This window comes from Ranitomeya variabilis, chromosome 3 (assembly GCF_051348905.1).
Source record: "Ranitomeya variabilis isolate aRanVar5 chromosome 3, aRanVar5.hap1, whole genome shotgun sequence".
NCBI lineage: Eukaryota > Metazoa > Chordata > Amphibia > Anura > Dendrobatidae > Ranitomeya > Ranitomeya variabilis.
Window position 1 is genome coordinate 730660622 of NC_135234.1, and position 24976 is coordinate 730685597.

At 50.7% G+C, this 24976-nt stretch overlaps 1 protein-coding gene across 2 annotated transcripts in view; it reads right to left on the minus strand.

The window, feature by feature from the left end:
• Positions 1-24976, minus strand: part of LOC143817215 (piwi-like protein 1) — a 119202-nt gene that overhangs the window by 35004 nt on the left and 59222 nt on the right. For both annotated transcript variants that reach the window (XM_077298427.1, XM_077298428.1), the window contains exons 10-15: positions 7651-7771; positions 6662-6779; positions 5854-5968; positions 4928-5115; positions 4763-4835; positions 4482-4682 (exon numbers count right to left, since the gene is read on the minus strand). In XM_077298427.1, the coding sequence (XP_077154542.1) occupies positions 4482-4682; positions 4763-4835; positions 4928-5115; positions 5854-5968; positions 6662-6779; positions 7651-7771 (816 nt within the window). The remainder of the gene's footprint in view (positions 1-4481; positions 4683-4762; positions 4836-4927; positions 5116-5853; positions 5969-6661; positions 6780-7650; positions 7772-24976) is intronic.

The window sequence follows — 24976 nt, forward strand, 5'->3', positions numbered from 1 at the left end:
CATGGAGCATGTAATCTGCTACAACAGCAATTTGAACCGCTTGGTCCGACAGTTCAGGAGCGGATGCTTGGAGGGCTTGTAAATTGTTTGCCCAGGCCAGGATGGCCTTGGCAGCCCAAACTGAGGCGAACGCGGGAGCCAGGGATGCCCCTGCTGCCTCGAAAATTGAACGAGCCATGCGTTCTACCTGCCGGTCTGCTGCGTCCCTTAGGGTTGAGCTATCTGGCAGTGAAAGGAGGGTCTGTGCTGCTAGCCTGGAGACTGGGGGATCCACTTCAGGTGGATCTGTCCATTCCTTGGTGTCCTTCTGTGGGAAGGGGTACCTCGCCTCCAGATATTTGCGATTAGCGAATTTTTTCTCAGGTTGTGAGAGCTGTTTTTTAAGGATCGCCTTAAACTCTGGGTGGTTAGAGAAAACCTTAGGCGGCTTCAGAGGTCCTTCAAAGGAAATCTGATGTTCTGGGGCCTCTGGTGGCGGATCAGAAATGTCCAGCACCCGATGGATGGACGATATTATGTCCTCAACTAGCGCTGTATTGCTAGGAGGGATTGGGATCAGGGACCCCTCCGTTTCTCTGTCTGAGTCAGAGTCGCAGATGCCTTCCGAATCCTGTGTATCACTGAGGCGTCCCCTGCTGGGTGAGCTGGGGAGGAGGCCTTCTCTGGTTGGGGATTGCGGAGATCTGCATTGTCTGTCCCTGGAATGGGACGGTCTAGATGACCTGGAGCAACGGTGTCTCTCCCTAGAGGGGGATGACCGTGTGCTATGGGATGACGCAGATGGACTTGATCTATGGATCCGCTTGCGTCGTGACCTAGACGTGGATGTGCCAGGGTCATCTTGTTCCTGAGTCAAGCTCTCCCTTTGCTGGGTAACGGTCATAGCCGGGGCATGACCCTGCAGAGCCTGAAGCAATGTGGAAGTTAGGTTATCTATAGACTGCGTCATAGATTGCGATATCTGAGTAGCCCATTCCGGTGTGGCATTAGACACCGAGGCATTGGCAGGGGCTTCTTGAGGCTGTGACACAGTAGTTTGTATACAGTTCTGACAATGCGGGTACGTGCTACTACTGGGGAGAGCGGTCCCGCAGGCTGTGCAGAATGCATAATAGCAGTTCTGCCTGGTTCTCTTAGACCTTGAGCCCGGCATAGTGCACAGAGTGCAGAAGTGCTGCCAGCAGATGGACCTTACAGGTGTAGAGAACCTACAGGGGAGCCTTATAGGTAATATGGATTCACAGCTGAGTAAAGATAACCCAGCTGTGATCTTACCCCACCAGTGTACCCCTAGGTCCAGCGCCGAAAATCCACAGTCCTGTGCCCCCCGGAGACTGGCTGCCTGGTCCTGGGTCCTGCAGACCGGGAGATGCAGGGTTAATCTGCAGCCGAAAATGGCTGCAGAGACAGAGGAGAGAGGAGGAGAAGGGGGCGGAGAGCTGGAAAAAGGCGGCAAGGCTATAAAAAAAACCCGCCCTTTCTGTCTCGATCCGCCCCTTGTATGACACTGTAGACTGTCATATTTGTCATCCGGGGGGCGGGCCGGAGAGGAGGCTGCTGCTTCAGCTAGGCCGAAGCCGGGGCCTAAATTAGATGCCTGAGGCCCAGAAGGGCTCCAGGCCGGCGCGAAAGTCCGGGAGGGGGTCGGATCTGAACCGGACCCCTCCGGATTTGAAGGCAGGATGGCGGTGGGGCTATAAGCGGAAGGGGGAGCCCGGCTGGGGTCCCCCTGAGGCAGTATAGAGCTGGTGCTGCCGCAGAGACAGGGACGCAGGGAGCCCTGTGTCTATGTGCCATGCCTGCCTGCACTCCCCCCGGCCCCAACAGGAGCCCGCAGCTGGGCTGGGGTCCCTGGATGCAGGCGCAGTATGCTGGCCCATTGCTGGGAGCTGTAGGATGCTGCCTGTACAGGCCCTACCTGAGGTGTCTCAACCTAATACCCCCAGAGGGGGATAGGGAGGGTGCTTTTGTCACACCTTCAGGGGCCTTTATCCTCGCCTCGACCTCAACCCAGAAACCAAAAGGAATTGGGGAAGGAGGGGGGTCTCGACTTCGAACCAACACCCGAGGGGTTGGGGAAGGAGCAGCATGGGGAATAGCCATCTCTACTTCAACTGGGCACCCCATAATAGGGGGCCGAGGAAGGAGCCATGCCGGGAGTCTCACAGGAGACCCTTTTCTTCATCTGTAATCCCGTCGGAAAACGGGAAACGGAGTAAAAATCTTTAGGTGTGCCTCCTTTGCGACACTAAGCAAAAACTGGAGAAGGCTGATGCCGTCCAGGGGTGTATACTGCACAGGAGGAGCCACAGTTAATCTTTTTCAGATTATGCATAGTGTCGCCTCCTAGTGGACAGCAGCATAACACCCATGGTCCTGTGTCCCCCAATGAGGCGACAGAGTAAAAGGTAGCGCGGTTGCCTGTAGGTCCGCTGCACTGGCCCTACAGAAAAGTGCGGTCGCCGGTGGAAAACGGCGCGGCTGTGTGCCGCCGCAGCAAAAAGCAGCGTGGCTGCCAGAAGGGCCGCTGCGCCGCTCAGAGAAAGGAGCGGTCACAGCAAAAAGGGCAGCGCGGCTGCCTAGACAGTGTGGGGGAGCAGCGCACCCGCCACGCAAAGGTGCAAGGCGGCCACGCCAGACAGGACTTTCCCATGTTACCCCGCTAAATTGAGAAGGACCCAGAGGAAGGGGAGTAGGAATACTCACCTAAAACATCCCACGCCGTCCGTTACTAACCTCAAACCGGTGAAGGTATCAGACGCCCAGGGAGCTGATGGACGTCCTCGTCTCCTCCAACCGACAGGCTCTGGTGGGCGAGTGGGTGGTGGACGGAGCCAGGACCGGACTTCTGAGCACGCTTGTGTGCTAGGATCATGGTCCTGCTGTCGGATCTATGAGGATACGGGGTGGCAGTACACGCCGTACTCATAGTCCATAATGTGGGATTACAGGTGTGACTGTTCACCCTGTATCCCTCCGGAAAATCTGAAAAGAAACGACGCACATTGAGGTAGATAAGGGTCTAATGAAAGACCCGTGTCCACCTCCTACTGACACTAAGCTAAACTGGATATCCTACTTCCTGTCGGTGGGGTGTACACTGCAGAGGAGGAGCTAACTTTTTTATTTGCATAGTGTCAGCCTCCTAGTGGCAGCAGCATACACCCATGGTTCCTGTGTCCCCCAATGAAAGGCGATAGAGAAAGGGGCATAATACTTAATACTACTGTTGCTGTCCAAAACCAACTTATCATAGTCACTAATCAACATACTGTAGTACTGGATTACTTAAACAGCAGAAGAGGGTGGTATGTGTCTGGTTATTGGACCCGCTTGCTGTCATTATATAGATCCCAATAGCACTATGAAGTTAAAGTTAGAAGACATTCAAAGACTCAGATCAATATGATAAAGACAATGACCGTAATAAGGACAGTTGGTGGGCAGACACCTTCTCCTTTCTTAATCCAGCCAATTGGTTTAAGGGACTTGGGGGCTGGATAGCTGGAATCTTGCAAAGTTTGTTACACATCGCTGCCTTTATCCTTGTCATGTATGTAATACTAAAACTTGTTCTTTGGTGTATTTCTGTATGTATTAGGAAATTCTGCACTAGGACAACTAATGATGATACCAAAAGCGTTGCCACCCCTGCTCTTCTCTACACCAATTTCACAAAGTTACCTGATGAAGATGCTGAAGCCAAGCATATGGCTACCTTCAAAAGACCTCCTCCACCGTCATCAAAAATTGTTATCCGTAAATTGTAGCATACAGGGGGACGGGTGCGCCGAAACAGCCATGACTGGTAACATGGCATCAGTCATGTGAAGACCGTACCCCTCGAGCTTATAGCTCAGGATAGTACCTCTGATGCTGCATATTAGTAAAAATTTATCTAGGGAGGAATGTGAAGGGTTAAACTAAGATCAAAATTAAAGCAGGCTTAATTTTGTGCTTTTCGACTCCATTTTGCTGTTTTGAGATAAATTCTGTTACTAGGCTAAAGTTCATAGTTGTTATGAGAACTTGATTGTTCTAGTTTGAACAAGAGCATGAGACTGAAGGTGTATTGTTCTATGAGACCTTGACGTACAGGCTGTTCCTGCATTCTTATAGGTTAAGAAAACTGTGTGTTCCTATGTTGATTGGTTGAAGTATAACTTGCTAAGATTATGAAAAGTGCGACACAATAAACGGGATTAGGGATTTGACGTTGATCCCCCCCAAACAGAGACATGTCTCCGTCTGGTCATTCTCAGTTGCCGGCAACACCCTGTGGATCAATTTGAAAATCACTGAGTCAACCATGAAGGGTCACTCCAGATCCTCCCTCAACAACACCACGGAGAAGGGATCCGTGACAACTGGATTTTACTGTGCATAGATTATGGGTATTGCCACATGGAGGGGTCAAGCTTCCCTGCTCCTCGCCACATGGGGGGAGAGGAGACCATGTATAGGTGTAAGGACACACGTACCGGCATCTCCACTGTCCACAGCTCTCCTCCTAACTTGCAGTTCATCTGTAAGGCGATTTTGGTGCAGACTGAGAGGACAGTCTGGGGTTTGCTCAAGGTCCTGGCGACGACGCACTGGCTGGGGATGGGGAAGTCCACGCACAGGTGCTTCTTGATGGCGTCGTACTTCATCTTATTAATGCTGGACAGGATACAGACGACCTGGAGAGCAGAGACAGATCATGGCGACATTTCAGATATTCTTGCTGGTCACGTCTCCACCCAGTCCAATATCTACCCACCATCTCGGTGTGGTCCGTAATGTTCTGCTGGAAGGCCTGTAAATATCCTCCCACCGTGTCCTCAACTTCAACCCTTTAGAAAACATAAAAACAAAAAGTATGGTTTAAGACCCGCACTGTGCGAGCCCCTCGGCTGAGCCCCCCGGCAGAGCCCCCGAGCCTCACAGCACTGCCCGATTCATATTGATGCGCATTTGCTGTGTGATCTTGAACAAGTTCTGCAGAAGAGCGTTCGCCGCATCATAATTTCTCCGGGTGTAAAAGAGCAGCCAATTATTCAGATCTCGGGGGCTGATCAGGACGGGACCCCTCAACTCTCGCGACCAGTCAGCAAACTGTGGATTATATTCTGCCTGCAAATAATCCGAAATCACAAATTACCCCTCAGTGCAAGATCTCCGGGAGGTCGTCACCCGGATTCTCAGCAGCCTTTGTTACATGCCAGGTCTGTGCAAAGTAGTGGGCAACCAAGAGTCAACCTGACTTAGAGAGAAGAAAGCTGGTGGGGGAGGCTCGACCAGGGGCAGTCTGTGTCTGACTCCCAAACGGCCTCTGAAAAAGGTGAAAAATGAGTCAATAGAAGGAAAGAATCCAGGCTGCAGCTCAAGAAGACCCCACAAAGCACTATTGGGCCCTGGAATATTTTCCAAACCCAAAAAAAACCACTACTGAATATTTCATACAAACGCCTCCTGAAATGTAACGTGCATTTTAACTTACAGCTAATTGGGCAAAAAGAAAAAAAATCGAGTCATCACTCGGATCAATGTAAAAGATAAAATAGAAAAGGTGAAAAAGTCTAAAAAAAAGCCCCCAAAACCACAGTGTTATATTTTCCTTACAAGTACGGACCTGCAGAATTGTTTCCAGGCCATTGTATCACACTGCGGACACTGTAGAAATTATACCATTTTTCCTTGTATTCACGTTCAGTGCAATTTAATTTTTATCCTTCAAAACTACATCTCATCCTGCAAAATACAAGCCCTCCTATGGCGAAGATGAAAATCATATAGAAAAATATAAATAAATAAATAGTGGAGGGGGAATGGGAAGGTGCTGTGGTGCGCTCACTCTACCTAAATACTCACAGATCTGTCTTTTTGCAGGATTTTCTCCGGAGGTGCGATTCTCCCTTCGAACTGTAGGAGTTCGGTATCGAAATTCAGCCCCCAGTCACGTAGCTCTTTCTGAACACTCTCGTCCCTAAAGACAGGACAAAAATACAATCCCCGGACTCATCACTACTGGGTGGTGAAAGGAAGGAGCCCAATAAATGTCTTAAATGTTGGTGCTCTATTGGCACCGTATCTATCTTTAGAACAGGATCCCACCGTCAGGAATGGAGAAGTGGCCATTACGTCTATTGGATCCAGAGGAGACTATCCAGCAGCTTTAGGGACCACAAGAGCTGCCTTTCCCCAGTATATGGCTTTACCATCTCAGAATGTGTTTCGCCGTTGCTTCTTCTGGAGGTGTGGTTCCCCGGAGGAAGCAATGGCGAAACGTGTATTGGGTTACGTAAGCATCAAACTGTGGTCATGCATCTCTTGTTATGCGGTCTTATTTTTGCCTCATCACGCAAGGTATCCCTCGTGTTTGTAGTCAAGTAACGAGCAAAGCAATAGAGGAATGTCTCTGATCTACTGCTGTAAACAGGCTGAAGGGTCAACATCTCAGAAATTCCAGCTTATGTGAGCTGTTCGGTCATGTGCCAATCATACTGACAGCTGAGGCTGCTATCAGGAGCCTCCGTACTGAGTCATTCACAGCCTCGATGGGGAACCAATTTTGAAACTACAGCAAACCCAAGACATGGCTTCTAACCAAACTCACCTTGCCCAATAGAAGGCCCAGGTCAGAGGCAGAAAGCCCTTACCAGCTACCGTGGCTACTTACTTGTGTATGTAATTAAGAAACTTCCCAACTTGCCGCTCCCTCTGGTCTGGCGGTAAGCGGGTGTGAACGGCCAGGTCTTTCATGACGTTGAAGTCGTTTCTCATTCTGTCAGTCAGACCTGTGTTATAAAGATGAAGCGGTAAGAGATGAGAATACGAGCAGCTGCCTCCTGGTGAGGAGCCCTGGGGTGCATTACTGGGAGCGGCGCATTTCAGAAGGGGATCCCTAGCGATCTGCAAGACAGCAGCCATACAGCGGACAGGGCAGACCAAATCAGGGTTTGTTTTCGTTTTTTTCTTCAACAGGGTAAAATGGGGGGGGGGGGAATAAGAATTTTACTTTTTTTTATTCTTTATATATTTCTAAAAACGTTTTCCTTTAATTTTCTACATTATTTTGAAGTTTATTCGGGGACTTCAACTTCCAATCATATGTGCTATACCACAGTACTGCAGCATATTGTGAAAATTCCACGGCGGGAAGCTAAAGGGATCGGGGACGAGCATGCGCACCGTTTAATGCTGCTATCGGAGATTGACAGCGGCATTTGAATGGTTAACAGCAGCAACAGGAACTCAAACAGGACGGCCACGACTGTCAGAGACAGATGCTGGCTATATAATCTAGCACAGCTCCTCATTCCCTCCTCAAGTGAAGACCCTTCCCAGGACGTCTATTTCTGGGAAGGCATTAATATTGCATTTGCGACCGTTCCCACCACCTTCTTGAGCTTTACTTTAGGCTGTTCTCACACATATGACATTATTGGTCGGTGCACACAGTGCGATGTCCAGACCTTATATATGTCTACGGTCAGCTGAGGCCAAGACCGGAGGCCCACGGCCAGTACGGACAGAGCAGTCAGCACTTGGACCAATGTTGGACACAAATCCAGCCTTATAGCCATTTAGCCACCATTTACAAATCACAGAGGTAACTGTGGCGTAGTCAGCGAGCTCTGCTAGTAACCCGCCGGGGACTGCGCTCACCTGTTAGGTTACATAACTCTGGCACCAGTACGATGGCTCCGTTTTCGGCTCCTGGCTTGGGCCTCCGGGGGATGTTCACGATTAGCGGCTGGCTCATGTCCTCCACTTGTTCATTGTATTGCTGAGGGCAATGCAAAATAAACAGCAGGACGATGAACGTCTCAGCTATCAGAGCTTTGTCCAAGTCACCAGCAAATAATAAAAGGAGATCACCCATAAGCAAAATTCTTTAAAAAAAATAAAAAATAAAACATTTAAAAACTCGCTCTATCACTTCATTTTCAGCTCCTATTGCAACTGTGTACCCAGCCAGAACAGCACAGCTCCATGCACAAAGTAGTGGGGATATTTGAGCCGAATCAAAGAGATGATTTTGGGTGCTTACCGTAAAATATTTTTCTCTGAGCCTTCTGTGGAGACACTGCGAGGAGTGGGGATGGGAGGTCAGCGAGTGCCCTGATCCGCTAGCCAAAACACATGAATACCCAAGATGGTGCAAATTACAGAGTCTCACCTTTCTGCTGATTCACCGGGATTAAGATTAAAGCAGCTGGCACTTCCAGCTTCCAGGACAGACTACCCCCACCTGTGGCACGCACAGAAAGGAGGTATTGACAAGCTTAGGAAGAGGACAGTCCATTGAGACAGAAGGCCAGTTGACCAGAGGATCACAACCTGGTTTCTCCGAAAATCTCCATGGAGCCAGGTGACTGGTGGGTCCCATTCCTCGCTTTCATAAACATATCCATGGAGCTCAGGTGACAGGTGGGTCCAAATCCTGACTATCGCAAAAGTATCCATGGTCCAGCGATAGTGAATGGAGCAGATCTGCATTCTTTCAGCCGGGGCCGTGGTCCTCTAAGCCAGGGGTGTCAAACTGCATTCCTCGAGGGCCGCAAACAGGTCATGTTTTCAGGATTTCCTTGTATTGCACAGGTGATAATTTAACCACCTGCACAGATAATGATTCCTGCTCCTTGTGCAATGCTAAGGAAATCTTGAAAACACGCATGGTTTGAGGCCCTCGAGGAATGCAGTTTGACACCCCTGCTCTAAGCTGACATCCTGAAGAATGTCAAATCTGTGTCCCTCCTGATGGAGCCATGATGTCCTGGCTGCTGTCCTGTAGAGTTTCTGGTTCTTCGGATCTCTTGGCTGTCTAGATGTACATCTATTTACGAAGGTATATCTTATAGAGGCGCTTATGTCCTCTTTTTATAGTTAACAACTGTCCTTCAAACATCCAGAATGGTGACAAGGTCAACTCGCATTGTTTAATTATTTCATCTATTTGCATAGTTTTTCCTCCTGTTTTGCAAGTCAACAAGCCAGCTGGCCTGGACAATGTGTAATCAACATTTCAGCAAACATTATTGTTCAATTATTATGCGCCTCTAGTTGCCCAGGATAACAGCACAATACGTTACATCAAATTTCAACTTAGAAGTCAGTATTACAGGATAATGTTACGAAAAGTCTGTTTTCTTGACGAACCAGAAAGAAAAATTCAAAAGTCAACATGTAGATCACAGTCAGTGACTCCTGGCTAACTGAAAATAGGGATTTTTGTGTACTCACCGTAAAATCCTTTTCTCCGAGTCAATCATTGGGGGACACAGACCATGGGTGTTATGCTGCTGCCACTAGGAGGACAATAAGTTGCAACAAAAAGTTAGCTCCTCCTCTGCAGTATACACCCTCCTGCTGGCTCCCAGAGAACCAGCTCGGTGCAAAAGCAGTAGCAGATCATAAACTTCATATCAGATTAAAGAAAAACCAAGCACAAGCCAAAAAATTAACAGGGTGGGTGCTGTGTCCCCCAATGATTGGCTTGGAGAAAAGGATTTTACGGTTAGTACACAAAAATCCCTATTTCCCCTATGCCTCATTGGGGGGACACAGACCATGGGACGTTCCAAAGCAGTCCTTGGGTGGGGAATCACATCACAGATCTAACCCCATGTACCAACTGACTAAAGTTGCGCTACCGCCGCTTGCAAAATACATCTGCGAGGGGCCGTTTGTGCAGAAGTCTGAGAGCGTAGGCTGTATCAAGTTACAGCCTTGCAGACCTCTTGTGCTGACGCCTGATGCTGAAAGGCACAAAAAAGAATGTCTACCGACCGAGTACAGTGCGCCGTAATCCCCACTGGGATAGGCTTGTGTCCTGACACAGTAGGACATCTGAAAAGCCAAGTGAGACCATTTGGTATCGTAGCCCTGAAATGGCTAAACGGTGCCCAAGACCCTCAGGAAACACAGATAGGACGTCCGACCTACTGAAGGGCACTGTCTTCTAGATGCACCTTTGCAAAGCCTTTACTATGTCCAGGTGTGAAAGGCTCATTCCACCGGATGTATTGGAGCTGGACAAGAAAAGAGAGAAGGACAAAGTCCTTGTTAAGGTGGAAAGAGAAAAACCACCTTGGGAAAAAACGGGAGACAGTAGATGATTCGATGACAGCCTTGTCCTGGGGGAAAATCAGGAAAGGAACAGAACTCGACCGAAAAGAGTGGTAGCTAGACAGCGGTGGTTGATAGACAGCGCAGCGAGAAGAAACAGACGACTTCAGAGACATCCTGCAACGGTTCGAAAGGCGTCTGTTAAAGAGCACCCGGGACCATAAAAAGGTCGCAGGGCTCTGAATGCAAGCTATAGGAGGATACCACATGGGAGACCCCCTGAAAGAAAATGCTCACTTACAGAATGGAAGTAATTCTGCGCTGGAATAAAACAGATAAGGCCAAGATCTGGCCTTTGAGAGAGGGTGAGGGAGAGAGGGGGAGAGAGGGGGAGAGAGGGAGAGAGAGGGAGAGAGAGGGAGAGAGAGGGAGAGAGAGGGAGAGAGAGGGAGAGAGAGGGAGAGAGAGGGAGAGAGAGGGAGAGAGAGGGAGAGAGAGGGAGAGAGAGGGAGGGAGAGGGAGGGAGAGAGAGGGAGAGAGAGGGAGAGAGAGGGAGAGAGAGGGAGAGAGAGGGAGAGAGAGGGAGAGAGAGGGAGAGAGAGGGAGAGAGAGGGAGAGAGAGGGAGAGAGAGGGAGAGAGAGGGAGAGAGAGGGAGAGAGAGGGAGAGAGAGGGAGAGAGAGGGAGAGAGAGGGAGAGAGAGGGAGAGAGAGGGAGAGAGAGGGAGAGAGAGGGAGAGAGAGGGAGAGAGAGGGAGAGAGAGGGAGAGAGAGGGAGAGAGAGGGAGAGAGAGGGAGAGAGAGGGAGAGGGGGAGAGGGGGAGAGGGGGAGGGGGAGGGGGAGGGGGAGGGGGAGGGGGAGGGGGAGGGAGAGGGAGAGGGAGAGGGAGAGGGAGAGGGAGAGGGAGAGGGAGAGGGAGAGAGAGAGAGAGAGAGAGAAAAAAAAAAAAAAAAAAAAAAGAGCTGAGCGCCAAATCTGATTCCAGACCAGTCTGGAGAATTTCCCAAATTGGAGGGAACAGAGAAGACATGAGGACGTCCTAACAAAAAACGGACGCTGGCAGAGCAGATTTGGATGATCCGGCAGTCGCCATAGGACATAGACGACTATCTGCACTCAATCTGCATATCGCGCCAAGTGTGTCCTAACCTGGGCGATAAGGATTACTGGAATCCCCTCTGCTCAGGTCTACCTGAAGACTCTCGGAAGTAAATTAAGCAGGGAAAAAAAGCACGTGCTGAAGATGAAGCCGCGGAGAGACTCGTGTATGCTCCCTGATGGTCTATAGATCCCAAGACCAAGCTCTGAAGTGGAATACCTTGGCGTTCAATCTTGAAGCCATCCGATCCACGCCCGGAGTCCTTAAATGAATACATTTCTGTCGAAAGGCCTTCGATTGTCCCAAGGCGAGACCTTGACGGCTACGAAAAAACTGCCGTCTGGGATATGGACTGCTGAAAATACTGAGTGGTTCCTATCTGCCCTTTGGGCAATATGGGCTACCTCATGCAAGGCCATCCTGCTGTGGGTACCCCCTTTAATGATTGATACATGCAACAGCTGTGGCTTTATCCGATAGAATTCGGATGGGGTGACTCGGCAGGAGATAATGGAACTGTGGCAGGGCTATCCTGATTGCTCGGATTTCCCAGACATTAATCGGAAGGCTCGACACCCAAGTTGATCAGCGCCCCTGAGCCATGAGGTGCCTAAGACTACTCCCCAGTCAAGGAGACTGACATCGGTAGACACCACTAGCCATTAAACCGGGAGAAAATATTTCCTCTGGAAGAGAGAAGGCCTCAATGTCCATCACCTGAGAGGCTGCCTGATCCGCCGGAGCATGCAGCATCGGCGATCAAGGAAGAAAACGGGTTCATGCTACAGGGGACGGAGAGTCAGCTGAACGAAAAAGACCATTTCCATTGCTGTCACCATTTTGCCCCAGTGCCGTCATAGCAAACCGGATAGAATGATGGAGTGAGTGGTTAAGTGCGTGGGCTCCCTGTTAGAAAAGTCTCGGACTTTGTATTGAGGGGGAATCACTAACCCTCGGAGGCATCCAGGGTCATTCCTAAAAGGATATCCACTGGGCTGGAACGAGGGGAGCCTGTATACATTTATCCACGAGCTCAGGGGAGGAAGAGTATCGCCAGAGATGTAAAGACCCCTGAGGAGAAGGTCGTCTGAGTAGGGCAGAAAGATCACGCCTCGAGAGTGCAAGATGAACATGACAGCCGTCATGACCTTTGAGAGCACAATGTGAACTGAAAACGCTGTTTGGGAATGGCAAAGCACAGGATTGTTTAGAGAGGGGAAATTCGAATATGTAGGAAAAAACATCCCGTTGTCGATGGATATTAGAAGCGTCCCTCTTATCGACGAGTGACCATGATCCTTTGGTGGGATCTGATGCCAAGACTCCAGATTGCAAGGCTGTAGTACTAACCACTGAAACGGCGTGCTGCATTAGAGATGGAAGAATTATCCCAGTCAGGCTGGTGAAGACTGACTGATAGAGGAAGGATAATGAAGGGACTGTATCGCTGGTCAGTGATGCCATGGTCTGCATCAGCGACAAAAACCACACTGGGGATGGGGGGTTTGGAGTACAGTGTAGTCTAGATCCCAGCCTCAGTAAAATGAGGCTGTAAGAAAGAATACCCCATGACCTGTTAATCTCATGAATCCTTTGCAGGGAAAAACAACCGTGCCTCAGGATTAGAGCACTTACCCAGGGCTGTTGCCCAATGGTGCTGCAGGTCCGATAAACTAAGGTGGGATTTTGATCCCAGGACCCCATGCAGCCAAAGTACTGAGCGAACGTCAAACAGATTAGAGTAGAACACCTTGAGCCCCTCGTAAATCTATGGTGTCCGAAAAAGGATTTGTTTTTGTTTTTTTGCACACAGAGTCCGTTTTCTATTCAATGAACCATAAAAAAAAACCCTTATGAAAGTGATGGCATCCGCTGCTGATGGCTAGCTGCGCTACACTGCCTCCAAAAAGGCACCCAGGATACCATGGCTTTAGCTACCCCTGCTGCGGCATACGATGGATAATGCTGAACCAGAGGTCTCAAAGACTGAGTGAGTCAGAGTCTCTGATAGTCTGTGGGTGATGATCCATCCGGCCAGGATAGGATTCTGAATACCCAAACGAATACTGGTGGGTTCACCGCAGGAGATTCAGCTCAATCTTTCCACAGATCAAAACAGGGGGGTACCATGCCTCAAGAGGGTGCTGACCCTTCAGACGTTTAACAGGTTGCTCTCAGCGCTGGTTAAGTATAACCCAGACCTCCGGGTGAATGGTAAACGCTGTATGAGAGCGATTAGTCCTCTTGAAGGGCACTGTATGTTCTGGGACAGAACCGGAATCCTCATCAACCTTTAGAGTCTGACTGACAGGCTCAATAAGAGAGTCCCTCATTTTCTGGAACTCTGGTTAGTGCAGATCCGGGAAACATCCAATTCAAACTCAGAGTCTCGTTCTGCAAATCACTGGTGAGGGAGAGCGAGAAACAGGTCACGGACGCCAAGGCCAGAGATTGCTCGGGTAATTGTACCACGGATCAGATTTCTAGACGCTTGTACGGTTCTAGAATGCTTGCGGCCCCTGCTAGCGTATGACTCCAGTGTAGGAGAGGATCCAGTTATATCAGACCTGCTAAACGCTCCGATCCACAGAGGAAATAAATCTCTTTTGGCAAGATAAGCCACGGATTGCTTCATTGACAAAGCCCCTAAAGGGAACTAGCTACACTGGGATTGGGGCGATGGAGGGCTCCTGAACGCATTTGAGGTTTTGCAAGTTAGATAAAACTAATAGTCTTACTGGACCCTTTGGAAGCTTGGACAGTGACGTTGTAATTGCGCCTTTAAGGAAACTGCAAGCAGAGTCGTTGTAAATGCCAAACTGTCGCCCCTGCGAGTCGGCCCCAGAAATGCGTTCTCCCTGCCAGAGTAAGCCCCCCTGCCAGCGTCGCCGCAGACCGCCTGTCCAGTGCCGCTGCTGGTCTAGGACCATGGTACAGGGAGAAAGGGGTCACCCTCAATCCGCCATCCCTTTAATAGGGAGGTAGAGAGGGACTTACACCTCGGATGAAGCCGGGGACTAAATTTTTGCGACCGGCGCGTTACCTCAGGTGTTAAGCTGTAATTTCTGGAGGATTCAGCTTACTCAGGTCCTGCTCTAGTGTCCCCAGGGAAGGCGTCGGTGTCCTCATGCCTCGCAGCGCTTCTGTCAGCACTGCTGTTACTGTCACCGCTGTCTGGAGGCCGGCTCCATTCCTGAAGTGTAGAAAGATGGCCACCGAGAGCAAGAGTGGTGCCTCTCGTTTAGGATAAGAAGCGCCAGAAGTGTGGGTAGCGCCGGCTGCGGTGGGCGGAGCCATGAAAAACACGGCTTAGGCCGGCTAGAGGCCAGGGACTAAATTTGTGAAGCCTGCCAGAAATGAACGCTGCCGCAAACAGATAGACGAATAAAGCGGTGTAAAATGCCGCTGGACGCCGTGACACCGCTCCCCCAGGGACCAGGACCCCGTCTCTGCGACCAGATGGTGCCAGCCGCAGTCATTCTCACATTTTGAGGTGATGTAGCAGAGCTGGTGCAGACCTGTTGCGGTCTGGTCCCCCCCCCCTTAATCCACCATCCCCATAGTCAGGGGGGTGGAGAGGGACTTTCTGCCTCCTTCCATCATCTGCTTTCAATCAGTGGTGATGCAGTGGGGCTGCATGGACGCCATAGTGGGCCCTCTGTTGTCCATGGAACAGGGCAGAATGTCCGGCATTAGGCCTGGCTCCAGGAGAGGATACATAGAGGCGACACTATGTGGTTGCCTGTTGCTGGGGTGGGGAGATCGCCCCTAAAGTGAGCTCAGGCATCCCATGGCTTTTGTCGCTGACGTAGACCATGGCATCACTGACCAGCGATACAGTCCCTTCATTATCCTTCCTCTATCAGTCAAAGTCTTCACCAGCCTGACTGGGATAATTCTTCCATCTCACACTAAGACTATTAGTGTCTTTATGGAATTGGTCCTTGCATTGACTGCAGGAACCCAAACATGAAAGTCTCTCGGGAACCCCCCCCACCGCCAGGGATGGAGGGATTTTTGGTACTTACCGTAAAATCTCTTTCTTGGAGCCTTCATTGGGGGACACAGGACAACCATGGATGTATGCTGCTGCTGCTAGGAGGCTGACACTATGCAAAAAAGGAAAAAGGCGTAGCTCCTCCCCGGCAGTATACACCCACCGACAGGCACCAAGCACCTCAGTTAGTGCAAAAAGCAGTAGGAGAAGCGAAAGAACTCATAACAGTAAAAGTACCAACTCAACTAGGGTCTCCAGGCCCCAAACACGGTACCAGAACAAACCAGTAGGGAGGGTGCTGTGTCCCCCAATGAAGGCTCCAAGAAAGATTTTACGGTAAGTACCAAAAATCCCTCTTTCTTTATCGCTTCATTGGGGGAACAGTACAACCATGGGACGTCCAAAAGCAGTCCCGGACAAGGGTGGGTAGAAAGGAAAAAAGAAAAGGTCTCAGGTCGGCCGGTGTGCGACCGCCGCCTGCAGTACCTTCCTACCAAGACCTGCATCGGACGAGGCTTGGGTATGAACCCGATAGAACCTCGTAAACGTGTGCAAAGACGACCAGGTTGCGGCCTTACAAACTTGTAAGGCGGAGGCCTGGTGGCGAACAGCCCAAGAAGCTCCGACAGCTCTGGTGGAGTGAGCTCGCACCCCCGGGGGAGGACGTGCCTCATGAACACGTTACGATTCTGAAATTGCCGAGCGAATCCAGCGCGAAATGGTGGATTTAGACGCTTGAAAACCCTTCCAACGACCTTCAGAAACGACAAGGAGAGAATCGGATTGACGGAAGGGAGCGGTTCTAGAAAGAGAGACCCGAATGGCCCTGACCACGTCAAGCTTGTGAAGAGACTTCTCCAAAAGATGAGCAAAATGATGGAAGGACGTCTTCGTTGATGTGGAAAGCTGAGACCACCTTGGGAAGGAATTCAGGGACCGGTCGAAGAACGACCTTATCCTGATGAAGAATCAGGAAAGGGGAACGACAGGACAGGGCTGCCAACTCTGAGACTCTCCTGATGGATGTAATGGCAATGAGGAAGGCGACCTTCCAAGAGAGAAGGGAAAAGGGCACGTCATGAAGAGGCTCAAAGGGAGCAGCCTGAAGAGCGCCAAGGACCAGGTTAAGGTCCCAAGGTTCCAAGGGAGGACGGAAAGGAGGGGCGATATGCACAACTCCCTGTAGAAAAGTCCGAACCTGGTGAATGGAGGAAAGGTCACTCTGGAAGAGAATCGACAGAGCGGACACTTGTCCCTTGAGTGTGCTGAGGGATAAGCCCGAATCGAGACCAGACTGGAGGAAATCGAGAAGATCCGGAAGAGAAAAGGACATTGGAAAAACTTCATTGGTTTCGCACCAGCGAAAGAACGCCTTCCAGTACCTATGGTAGATACGGGAAGAAGCCGGTTTTCTGGCTCTGATCATGGTCTGTATGACCTGGGAAGAGAGACCAGAGTTTTTCAAGACTATGGACTCAACGGCCATGCCATTAAACTCAGCGACTGTGAACTCTGGTGGTAGAGAGGTCCCTGCGAGAGGAGATCTGGCCGATCCAGGAGTCTCCAAGGAGTATCCGCGAGCATGTTTACGAGCTCTGCGTACCACGGCCGCCTTGGCCAGTCCGGCGCTATCAGTATGACTGGAATCCCTTCCAACTTGATCTTCTTTACCACCCTTGGAATCAAGGGGAGGGGTGGGAACAGGTAGGGAAACTGAAACTGGGACCATGGAATTACCAGGGCGTCGTGGCCGACGGCAAGAGGATCCCGAGACCTGGCGACAAACTGAGGGTCCTTGTGGTTCATCCGGGACGCCATAAGATCGACGTCTGGCTTACCCCAGCGGAGGCAAATTTGATTGAAGACTGCGGGGTGGAGAGACCACTCGCCCGCTGCTAGGCCCTGGCGACTGAGAAAGTCGGCTGCCCAGTTTTCGACCCCGGGGATATGAACGGTTGATATGGCCGGAACGTGGCGATCCGCCCACCGAAGAATCTTTGCCACTTCTGCCATTACTTGGCCGCTGCGAGTCCCGCCCTGGTGGTTTATGTACGCCACGGCCATGGCGTTGTCCGACTGGATGCGGACGGGAAGAGTCGACAGAAGAGACTGCCAGCGGATTAATGCAAGGAAGATTGCCCTGATCTCCAGAAGGTTGATGGGAAGGAGAGCTTCCTGGGTGGTCCAACGGCCGTGAGCCGTGTGTTGTCGGAAGACTGCTCCCCACCCGAGAAGGCTGGCATCGGTGGTGATGACCTGCCACTGAAGGAGAAGAAATGATCTTCCTCTCAGGAGAGAGGAGGACAACGTCCACCAGGTTAGGGACTGACGGACCTGGAGAGGAAGGTGGACGGGATGGTCCAGGGAGTCCAAGGACCTGTTCCAGGTGGATAGGAGGAATAGTTGGAGGGGGCGGGTGTGGAACTGGCCAAAAGGAACAACCTCCATGGAGGCCACCATCTTTCCCAGTACTCCCATGCAGAAACAAAGTGACTGAGGGGCTGGGCGTTTTAGAAGGCGGACCGCCTTGAGGAGTACTGAGAACTTGTCCTCTGGGAAGAAGAACCGAGCTAAGTTCGTGTCGAACACCATGCCCAGGAAGGACAGTTGTTGGGATGGAATCAGAGAGGACTTGGTCCGGTTGATAATCCAGCAGAGACGGGTCAGGGTGTCCAGGGAGACCTGGAGACTGTGGCACAGTCTAGACGAGAGGACCCCTTGATCAACAGATCGTCCAGGTAGGAGATAACGAGGATCCCCCTGGAACGAAGGAGGGCCATGACTGCCGCCATGATTTTGGTGAGGACCCTGGGGGCAGACGCTAAACCGAAGGGGAGAGCCGTGAACTGGTAGTGATTGTCCCCGACAGCCAACCGAAGGAATCTCTGATGCCGTACGCAGATGGGGACATGAAGGTACGCATCTTGGATGTCGACCGAGCAGAGGAACTCCCCGGGTTCCATGGCGGCGATCACTGCCCGCAGGGATTCCATTCTGAAGTGGCGAGGTCGGACGTGGCGGTTCAGAAGCGTCAAATCCAGGATAGGGCGAAGAGACCCGTCCTTCTTTGGGACTACAAAAAGGTTCGAGTAGAACCCGCAAAAACGGTCTTCGGAAGGAACGGGAATTACGACTCCGGCGGCGACCAGAGACGTTACGGCTTGAAGCAAGCCGGGTAAATGGGACGGTTGCTTTGGGGGGCGAGAGAGAAAGAAGCGATTTTCCGGGAGGGTAGAAAATTCGATCTTGTACCCGGAGGTGATAATCTCTCTGACCCAGGCATCGCTGATCACCGACAGCCAGGTGTCTTTGAAGAGAAGCCTGCCTCCCACCCTGGAAAGACTCCCAGGTGGGGGCGACCCGTCACTTGGAACGGTATCTGATGGAACGAGCTCCGGAAGACCTGGGAGGTGGAGCCCTGGATCTCCACATGGGAGCTGGCTTGTAAGAGGGTTTTCTACGTTCACCCGTGGTAGCGGGTCGCTCTTGTTGCGAAGAGGATTCTGAGGCTGCAAACGGACGAAAGGGGCAAAATGTTCGAGGAGCCTTTGGGTTAAAGAAGCGTTTTGGCTTGGACTGGGGGAGAGAGGTACTCTTGCCCCCAGTCGCGTCTGAGATAATTTGATCCAGTCGAGCGCCAAAAAGCCTGGAACCTTGAAACGCCAAGTTGGTGAGAGACTTTTTGGAAGTAGCATCTGCATTCCATGCTTTGGAGCCAAAGAATGCGGCGCATAGCGACAATGTTGCTGCTTGCCCTGGCTGAACAGGCTGCTGCATCTAAGGAGGCAGTGAGAAGGTATTTCCCTGCGGGGTTAATCTGGTCGGCGAGGTCAGCCAGCTCGGTAGGGGAGGCCGAAGCCAAAATGCCTCGGCGGAGAATCTTGGCCCAGGCAGATATGGCCTTAGCCACCCATGTGGAAGCAATGCTGGGGAAGAGGGAAGCACCCGTTGCCTCAAAAGTGGATTTGGCCAGCGCCACAGTTTGTCTGTCCGATGCGTCCTTAAGCGACGCGCCGTCCGGTAAGGAGAGAAGTGTCTTGGAGGAAAGACGGGAGATCAGAGGATCGACCTTGGGAGATTCAGCCCACTTGGAGAGAAGATCGGTGCTGAAAGGATAGAGCACGTCCAGATGTTTTCTACCCGAAAAATGTTTTTCAGGATGTTCCCAGTGTTTAGACAGGGTAGACTCAAACTCCTCATGGGTAGGAAAGGAGCGAGAGGGACGCTTCACCAGCTTAAAGGAGACAGAGGAATCCTGGGGGGAAACCTCATCTTGTTTTAGTTTGAGGGTTAGCGATATAGCCGAAATAAGACTATCTACGACAGCCTGCATGCTAGAAGCCTGGTCTGAATCGGAGTCAGAACCGGACTAGGAATCCACATCAGACCCAATGTCCTCCTCCGAAGAGGGGAATTGGGAGGAGAGCAGCTTGAGCGCTGCGGAGGGACCTGGAGAACCAGACGAAGAGCCAGAGTCCTCTTTCTAGAGCGGCTGGCTGATTTGTCTCCCTGTGGTTCAGGGTCAGGTGCGGCCGACTCGCCATGGACGACGTCGGAGCGCTGGTGGCTGAAGGCTGTGGAAGACGTTCAAGCGCCTGGACCAGGGACTGAGATACCTTAGTCAAATCAGAGACCGACTGCGAGATAGCAACGGCCCACTCAGGGGGAGGGGGGGAGCACCCCCATCCCGAGTTTCGGAAGCTTCCTGCGGGGCAGACATGGCAGGAGGACTGCAGGACTGGCAGAGAGGTGACGATTGGCCTACAGACCACTTTATCTTACAACGAGCACAGGCGTAGTGAGTTATGGTAGGTTTGGTAAACAAGGCTCCAGAGGAGTTGGACATAAGGATATTCTGCATCACTATACTACAGAAAAGGCTAAAGGGCCTAAAGTGTTATGGATAATACCAGGGAGGGGCCAATATAGCGTCACAATCCTACCGCACCGCAGAGCAGAGTTGTCCGTGTCCCCCAACACACGATGTCTCCTGTGCATGGAGCTGCTGAAGCAGGAAGTGCCAGCAGAGAAGAAGGGGCGGTGCTGTACTGAGAGGAATAAGCCAAGGCTCCTGATAGGGCCGCACTGAAAGGGAAGGGTGTGCCCGGGATGTAAAAACCCCTCTTAGTGGAGGAGGAAGAGCGCCGAAAAAGCGCGCCCGAGGGGGCGTGGCCGACCGCATCGGTGAAAGTAAAAAACGGCCGTGACTGTGTGATAGCACTGTACATTTAGACAGGGAAATACTGCTGCGGGGGAGTGGCTGCTGAAGCGCTGGTACCTGCATGTTCCGGTTCCACAGGTAGAGGGAGAGCGGATCAACCAGGGGCCCGATGAGAGAGGGGTCGCTGGAACAGAATCCTTCGTCCAGAAGACGGCCTCGACCCCAAAACAAGGGGGAGGGTCACCGCTGGTGACCACAGTCTTCCTCTCAGCCCTCTCTGAGGAGAGGGGTGAGGGGGACTGTTTGGCAAGGACCGCCACCATAAAGACCCTGGAGCACCTGGGAGGGTGACAGGGGATAGTGTCCTGCCGGCGGTCTGAGAGCTGCGATGCGGACGACACCACACTGCTCGCTCAGCCGCCCTCCTGGGGAGGCAGAAAGATTGCACCCTGAATCGCTGAATGCTGTATCTGAAAAAGAAAAGCCAAAATGTTAATAAAAACAACAAAACCTGTAAAGGAATCAAGATTAGCAGCGGATCTGAAGATCCAGGTCCGCCTCCTACAGACACCAAGCACAAACTGAGGTGCTTGGTGCTTGTTGGTGGGTGTATACTGCTGGGGAGGAGCTAAGCCTTTTTCCTTTTTTGCATAGTGTCAGCCTCCTCACAGCAGCAGCAGCATACACCCATGGTTGTCCTGTATCCCCCAATGAAGCGATAAAGAAAAGAGCGTATCCCCTCTTCCAAGTAGGTTGCCCCCCGATCTCTCGTAGTAGAGACCTGACCGAGGTATCTTAGTCGTTGGCAGAGGTCTCCACACATTTGACTGATTAATCCTCCGTCCCTGCAGCTCTGATAATTTCCCTACATGTTTCAGAAGCATGCAGTCATGACAGACCTCACATAGGTCCAGGAAGCAGGCACAAGCCAGTTCCACGTCTGGATCCCCTCTGCTCCCTCATCATCCATTTACAGGAACTGGAGGCTTTTTGCCAAGAAGAGTGGGCAGCTTTACCATCTGAGAAAATAAAGAACCTCATACACAACTACCACAAAAGACTTCAAGCTGTCATTGATGTTAGAGGGGGCAATACACAGTAATAAGAAATGGGGTATGTGAACTTTTGATCAGGGTCATTTGGATGTTTTGTGTTGTCATTATGATTTAAAAAGAGAAAACACAGTAGTCTGACAATAAATGGATTCACTAACCATGAGTGGAGGAAAAGTTTTGGTGTTATCAATCATATTCTCTGAAAAAAAGGCCAATAAATCAAAAATTCTGCTGGGTATGTAAACTTCTGAGCACAACTGTATCTCTGGTTTTAAGTTCCTGCATTCAGGTATTCGCCTTTTTCCATCCTTCCAGGGCCGTCACCTATCTCGTATTGTGACGGACCGACTGTTTCCATATGCCTCAAGATGAAGCATCTGATGCCGCAGCCTAGGCCCGCCATACTAGGCAAGGACCTCATTAAGGCTGTGTCTCTTGACGAATCTCATTTGTCAGTTGAGCTTCGCCTATCAGGATGTGAGAGTTCGTCCTTAGGTTGCTGGTTCTTTTCTGCTTACAACGTGACCAGTAGTTTTCCATTTCCAGAGACAGGGAATGATCTTCTCTTCAGAGCCTTCCCTTCAGACGAGCGGTCGTTACTGCTCCCTTGTAGATGTTATCACGCCTATTTCACCTGTGTGTGGAATTTTACCATGGAAAGACCTTGGCGTCCATGGAGAATAGAGTCTTTGGTCCTTCTAGTGATATTGTCTCTTCGGTGTCCATCTCCCTGCCCCTTCCCCTCCATCAGCGTGTTCATCAAATTCAGTTGACATTGAAACAACTCTTTCCTTTCATTGCAAGGAACACGATGTTCCGTCCCCAGATCACACCTTAGTTTCTCCCCCCTTGGGTGAAGCAAATCTGACCGGGAGGAGCCAATCCCATTGCCTATTGGTGGTAGGCTGTGTCAATGAATACTTTTCCCCAGCTTGCAGAGCTGTATACGAGGAGCTTACAGCACAGGGACACTTTTTAAGACCAGGAATCTTCCCTTCGACCAACCCTTCGTAGTTCAGGGTCCACCTTTTCCGCACGAGCCGTAACTTACATCCAGAGCGGAACACTAAACAAGACAGTCTAGTGTTTTTTGAACTGAACTAAATGTTCCTTTTCTCAGTCCTGCTCATCACATGGTCCCTTCTTCATCCTCCAGATTTCTCAGCCCCTTAGTCTGCGTCAGGACACAAAAGCAGCAGACTAGTTGGCCGCTGGGTCTCTCCAACCAGAGTGTTTAACTAAATCATAGCACGGTGTCCACCTTTTTCCCGCCAGGGCAGCACGGTGGGTCAGTGAACAGCACTGCAGCCTTGCAGCGCTGGGGTTCTGGATTCAATTTCACCAAGGACAACATCTGCAAGGAGTTTGTATGTTCTCTCCGTGTTTGCGTGGGTACTTCTGGGTTCTCTGGTTTCCTCCCACATCCCAAAGACATACTGATAGGGAATTTACATTGTGAGCCCCATCAGGGACAGCGATGATAATGTGTGCCAACTGTAAAGTGCTGCGGAATATGTTAGCGCTATATTAAAATAAAGATTATTATTGTTATTATATGTCTGGTTGCAAGGGGTACTGAGCCTGGTTGCACTCCTTCCTTGTAAGGCCGTTACCTCCCTTCCTTCTCTAGGCATTTCATACTTCTTTCCTCCCATTCTCTATTTTCAATCAGGATCTTGCCAGGAACTGAGTGAGGTAAAGACCTATTCCACTTAGGATCACAACAGTGGGAGCTTCATGGGCTGTTAGGTCGCTTCCTCGTCTTCAGTCCACACTTTCGCCTAGTGCTACACGATTCTCGTCTATTCTTTAGTGATCACCAACCTGGATTAGGGACGTCCCTCCTGTAGCAGTGGACCAACCTTACATTTTTGAGTACCTGCCTCTTCCCACACTAAGGACTGCTTTATGATGTCCTATGGTTTACGGTGTCCCCCCAATGAAGCGATAGAGAAAAAGGAGATTTTTGTGTACTCACCGTAAAATCTTTTTCTCCGAGCCAATCATTGGGGGACACAGGACCATGGGTGTTATGCTGCTGCCACTAGGAGGACACTAAGAAAACACAGAAATAATAGCTCCTCCCCTGCAGTATACACCCTCCTGCTGGCTCTCAGTGAACCAGTTCGGTAACAAAGCAGTAGGAGCTTAATATTTAACAAGGATGAACTATGTCAAAAACCAAGTTAACTCAACAAAAACCAAAGCCAATAGGCTAACAGGGTGGGTGCTGTGTCCCCCAATGATAGGCTCGGAGAAAAGGATTTTACGGTGAGAACACAAAAATCTCCTTTTCTCCTACGCCTCATTGGGGGACACAGGACCATGGGACGTCCTAAAGCAGTCCCTGGGTGGGAAACAATTAACTGCAATTGCAGCTTGTACCCACAAGTTACAGATGCGGCACAGCCACCTGCAAAATTCGCCTGCCGATGGTCGCATCTGCCGATGCCTGAGAGTGAATATGGTAATGTTTTGTAAAGGTATGCAGGCTGGGCCAAGTCGCAGCCTTACAAACTTGTGCTGCCGAAGCTTGGTGCCGGATGGCCCAAGACGCACCCACTGATCGAGTGGAGTGAGCGTTAATCCCTGCTGGGACAGGAAGACCTCTGACTCGGTAGGACTCCTGAATAGCCGAACGGATCCATTTGGCTATTGTCGCCTTGGAAGCGGGAAACCCTTTCCTCGGTCCTTCCGGGAGCACGAATAGGGCATCTGACTTGTGGAAAGACGCTGTCCGCGAGATGTATCTGTCAAGGTGAAAATATATTTCTTATATACCTTTGTACTTTTATACTCTTATACTGTGAAACAATAAGTTTTTTCCTATCTGCTAGCTAATGCATATGTAATTGTATTTAAAGATGGTTGCCAGTGTTCAGTTTCGTTTCAGGTTAGTGACCGAAGGGTTAAGTCATTTCTTTGGAAATCGAAACTTAAGGAATTTGAAGAAAAGGAGGAATCCACCAGAAGACGTCAGAACAAATCAGAAAGACTGGATGCTAGCTTAAACCCCGCCTAATGCACGCCTTCCCCTAACACTCAATATAGTATTGTGTATTTTAGAATAAAGCCAGTTGTTGTGACCGTTGCAGACATGAGTAGATGCACGGGCATTCAATTGAGATTGAATCAGCACCTTGTCTGAGTCATTCTTACCCGGTACCAAATGCTCGGCTCATACGTTAATTTGGAATGACTGGTGAAGGAAGGGTAATTGTCGTTTACGACCCCGACAATTTTGGCAGTCCAACGGGGGGCGTGGCCAGCGATCCGAGACCCTCTGGACCCATGCCTGGATGTCTGTGGATGATACCCGTAGTGGCTGACCTCGAGGACTGATCACCCTCCGCACACGGTAAGTGGTGATCATATACACTGTATGTGTCACACTTGCTAGTGTCTCAGCCGTTATTGGTTTGTCTGTGGTCTCTTTGGGTCCGGGAGGTGACCGGTCGAGTGGTGAGACCGAACGCGATCCTGTGCCACGCTCTGAACCAGCAACTAAGAGACGTTGCATTCTGTGCGTCCTCTGTACACCACACCTCCTCCACCGGTCATTGTACTCCGTTCAACCACCCTACCCGTGACTATTGTCTAGTAGTGAAGTGG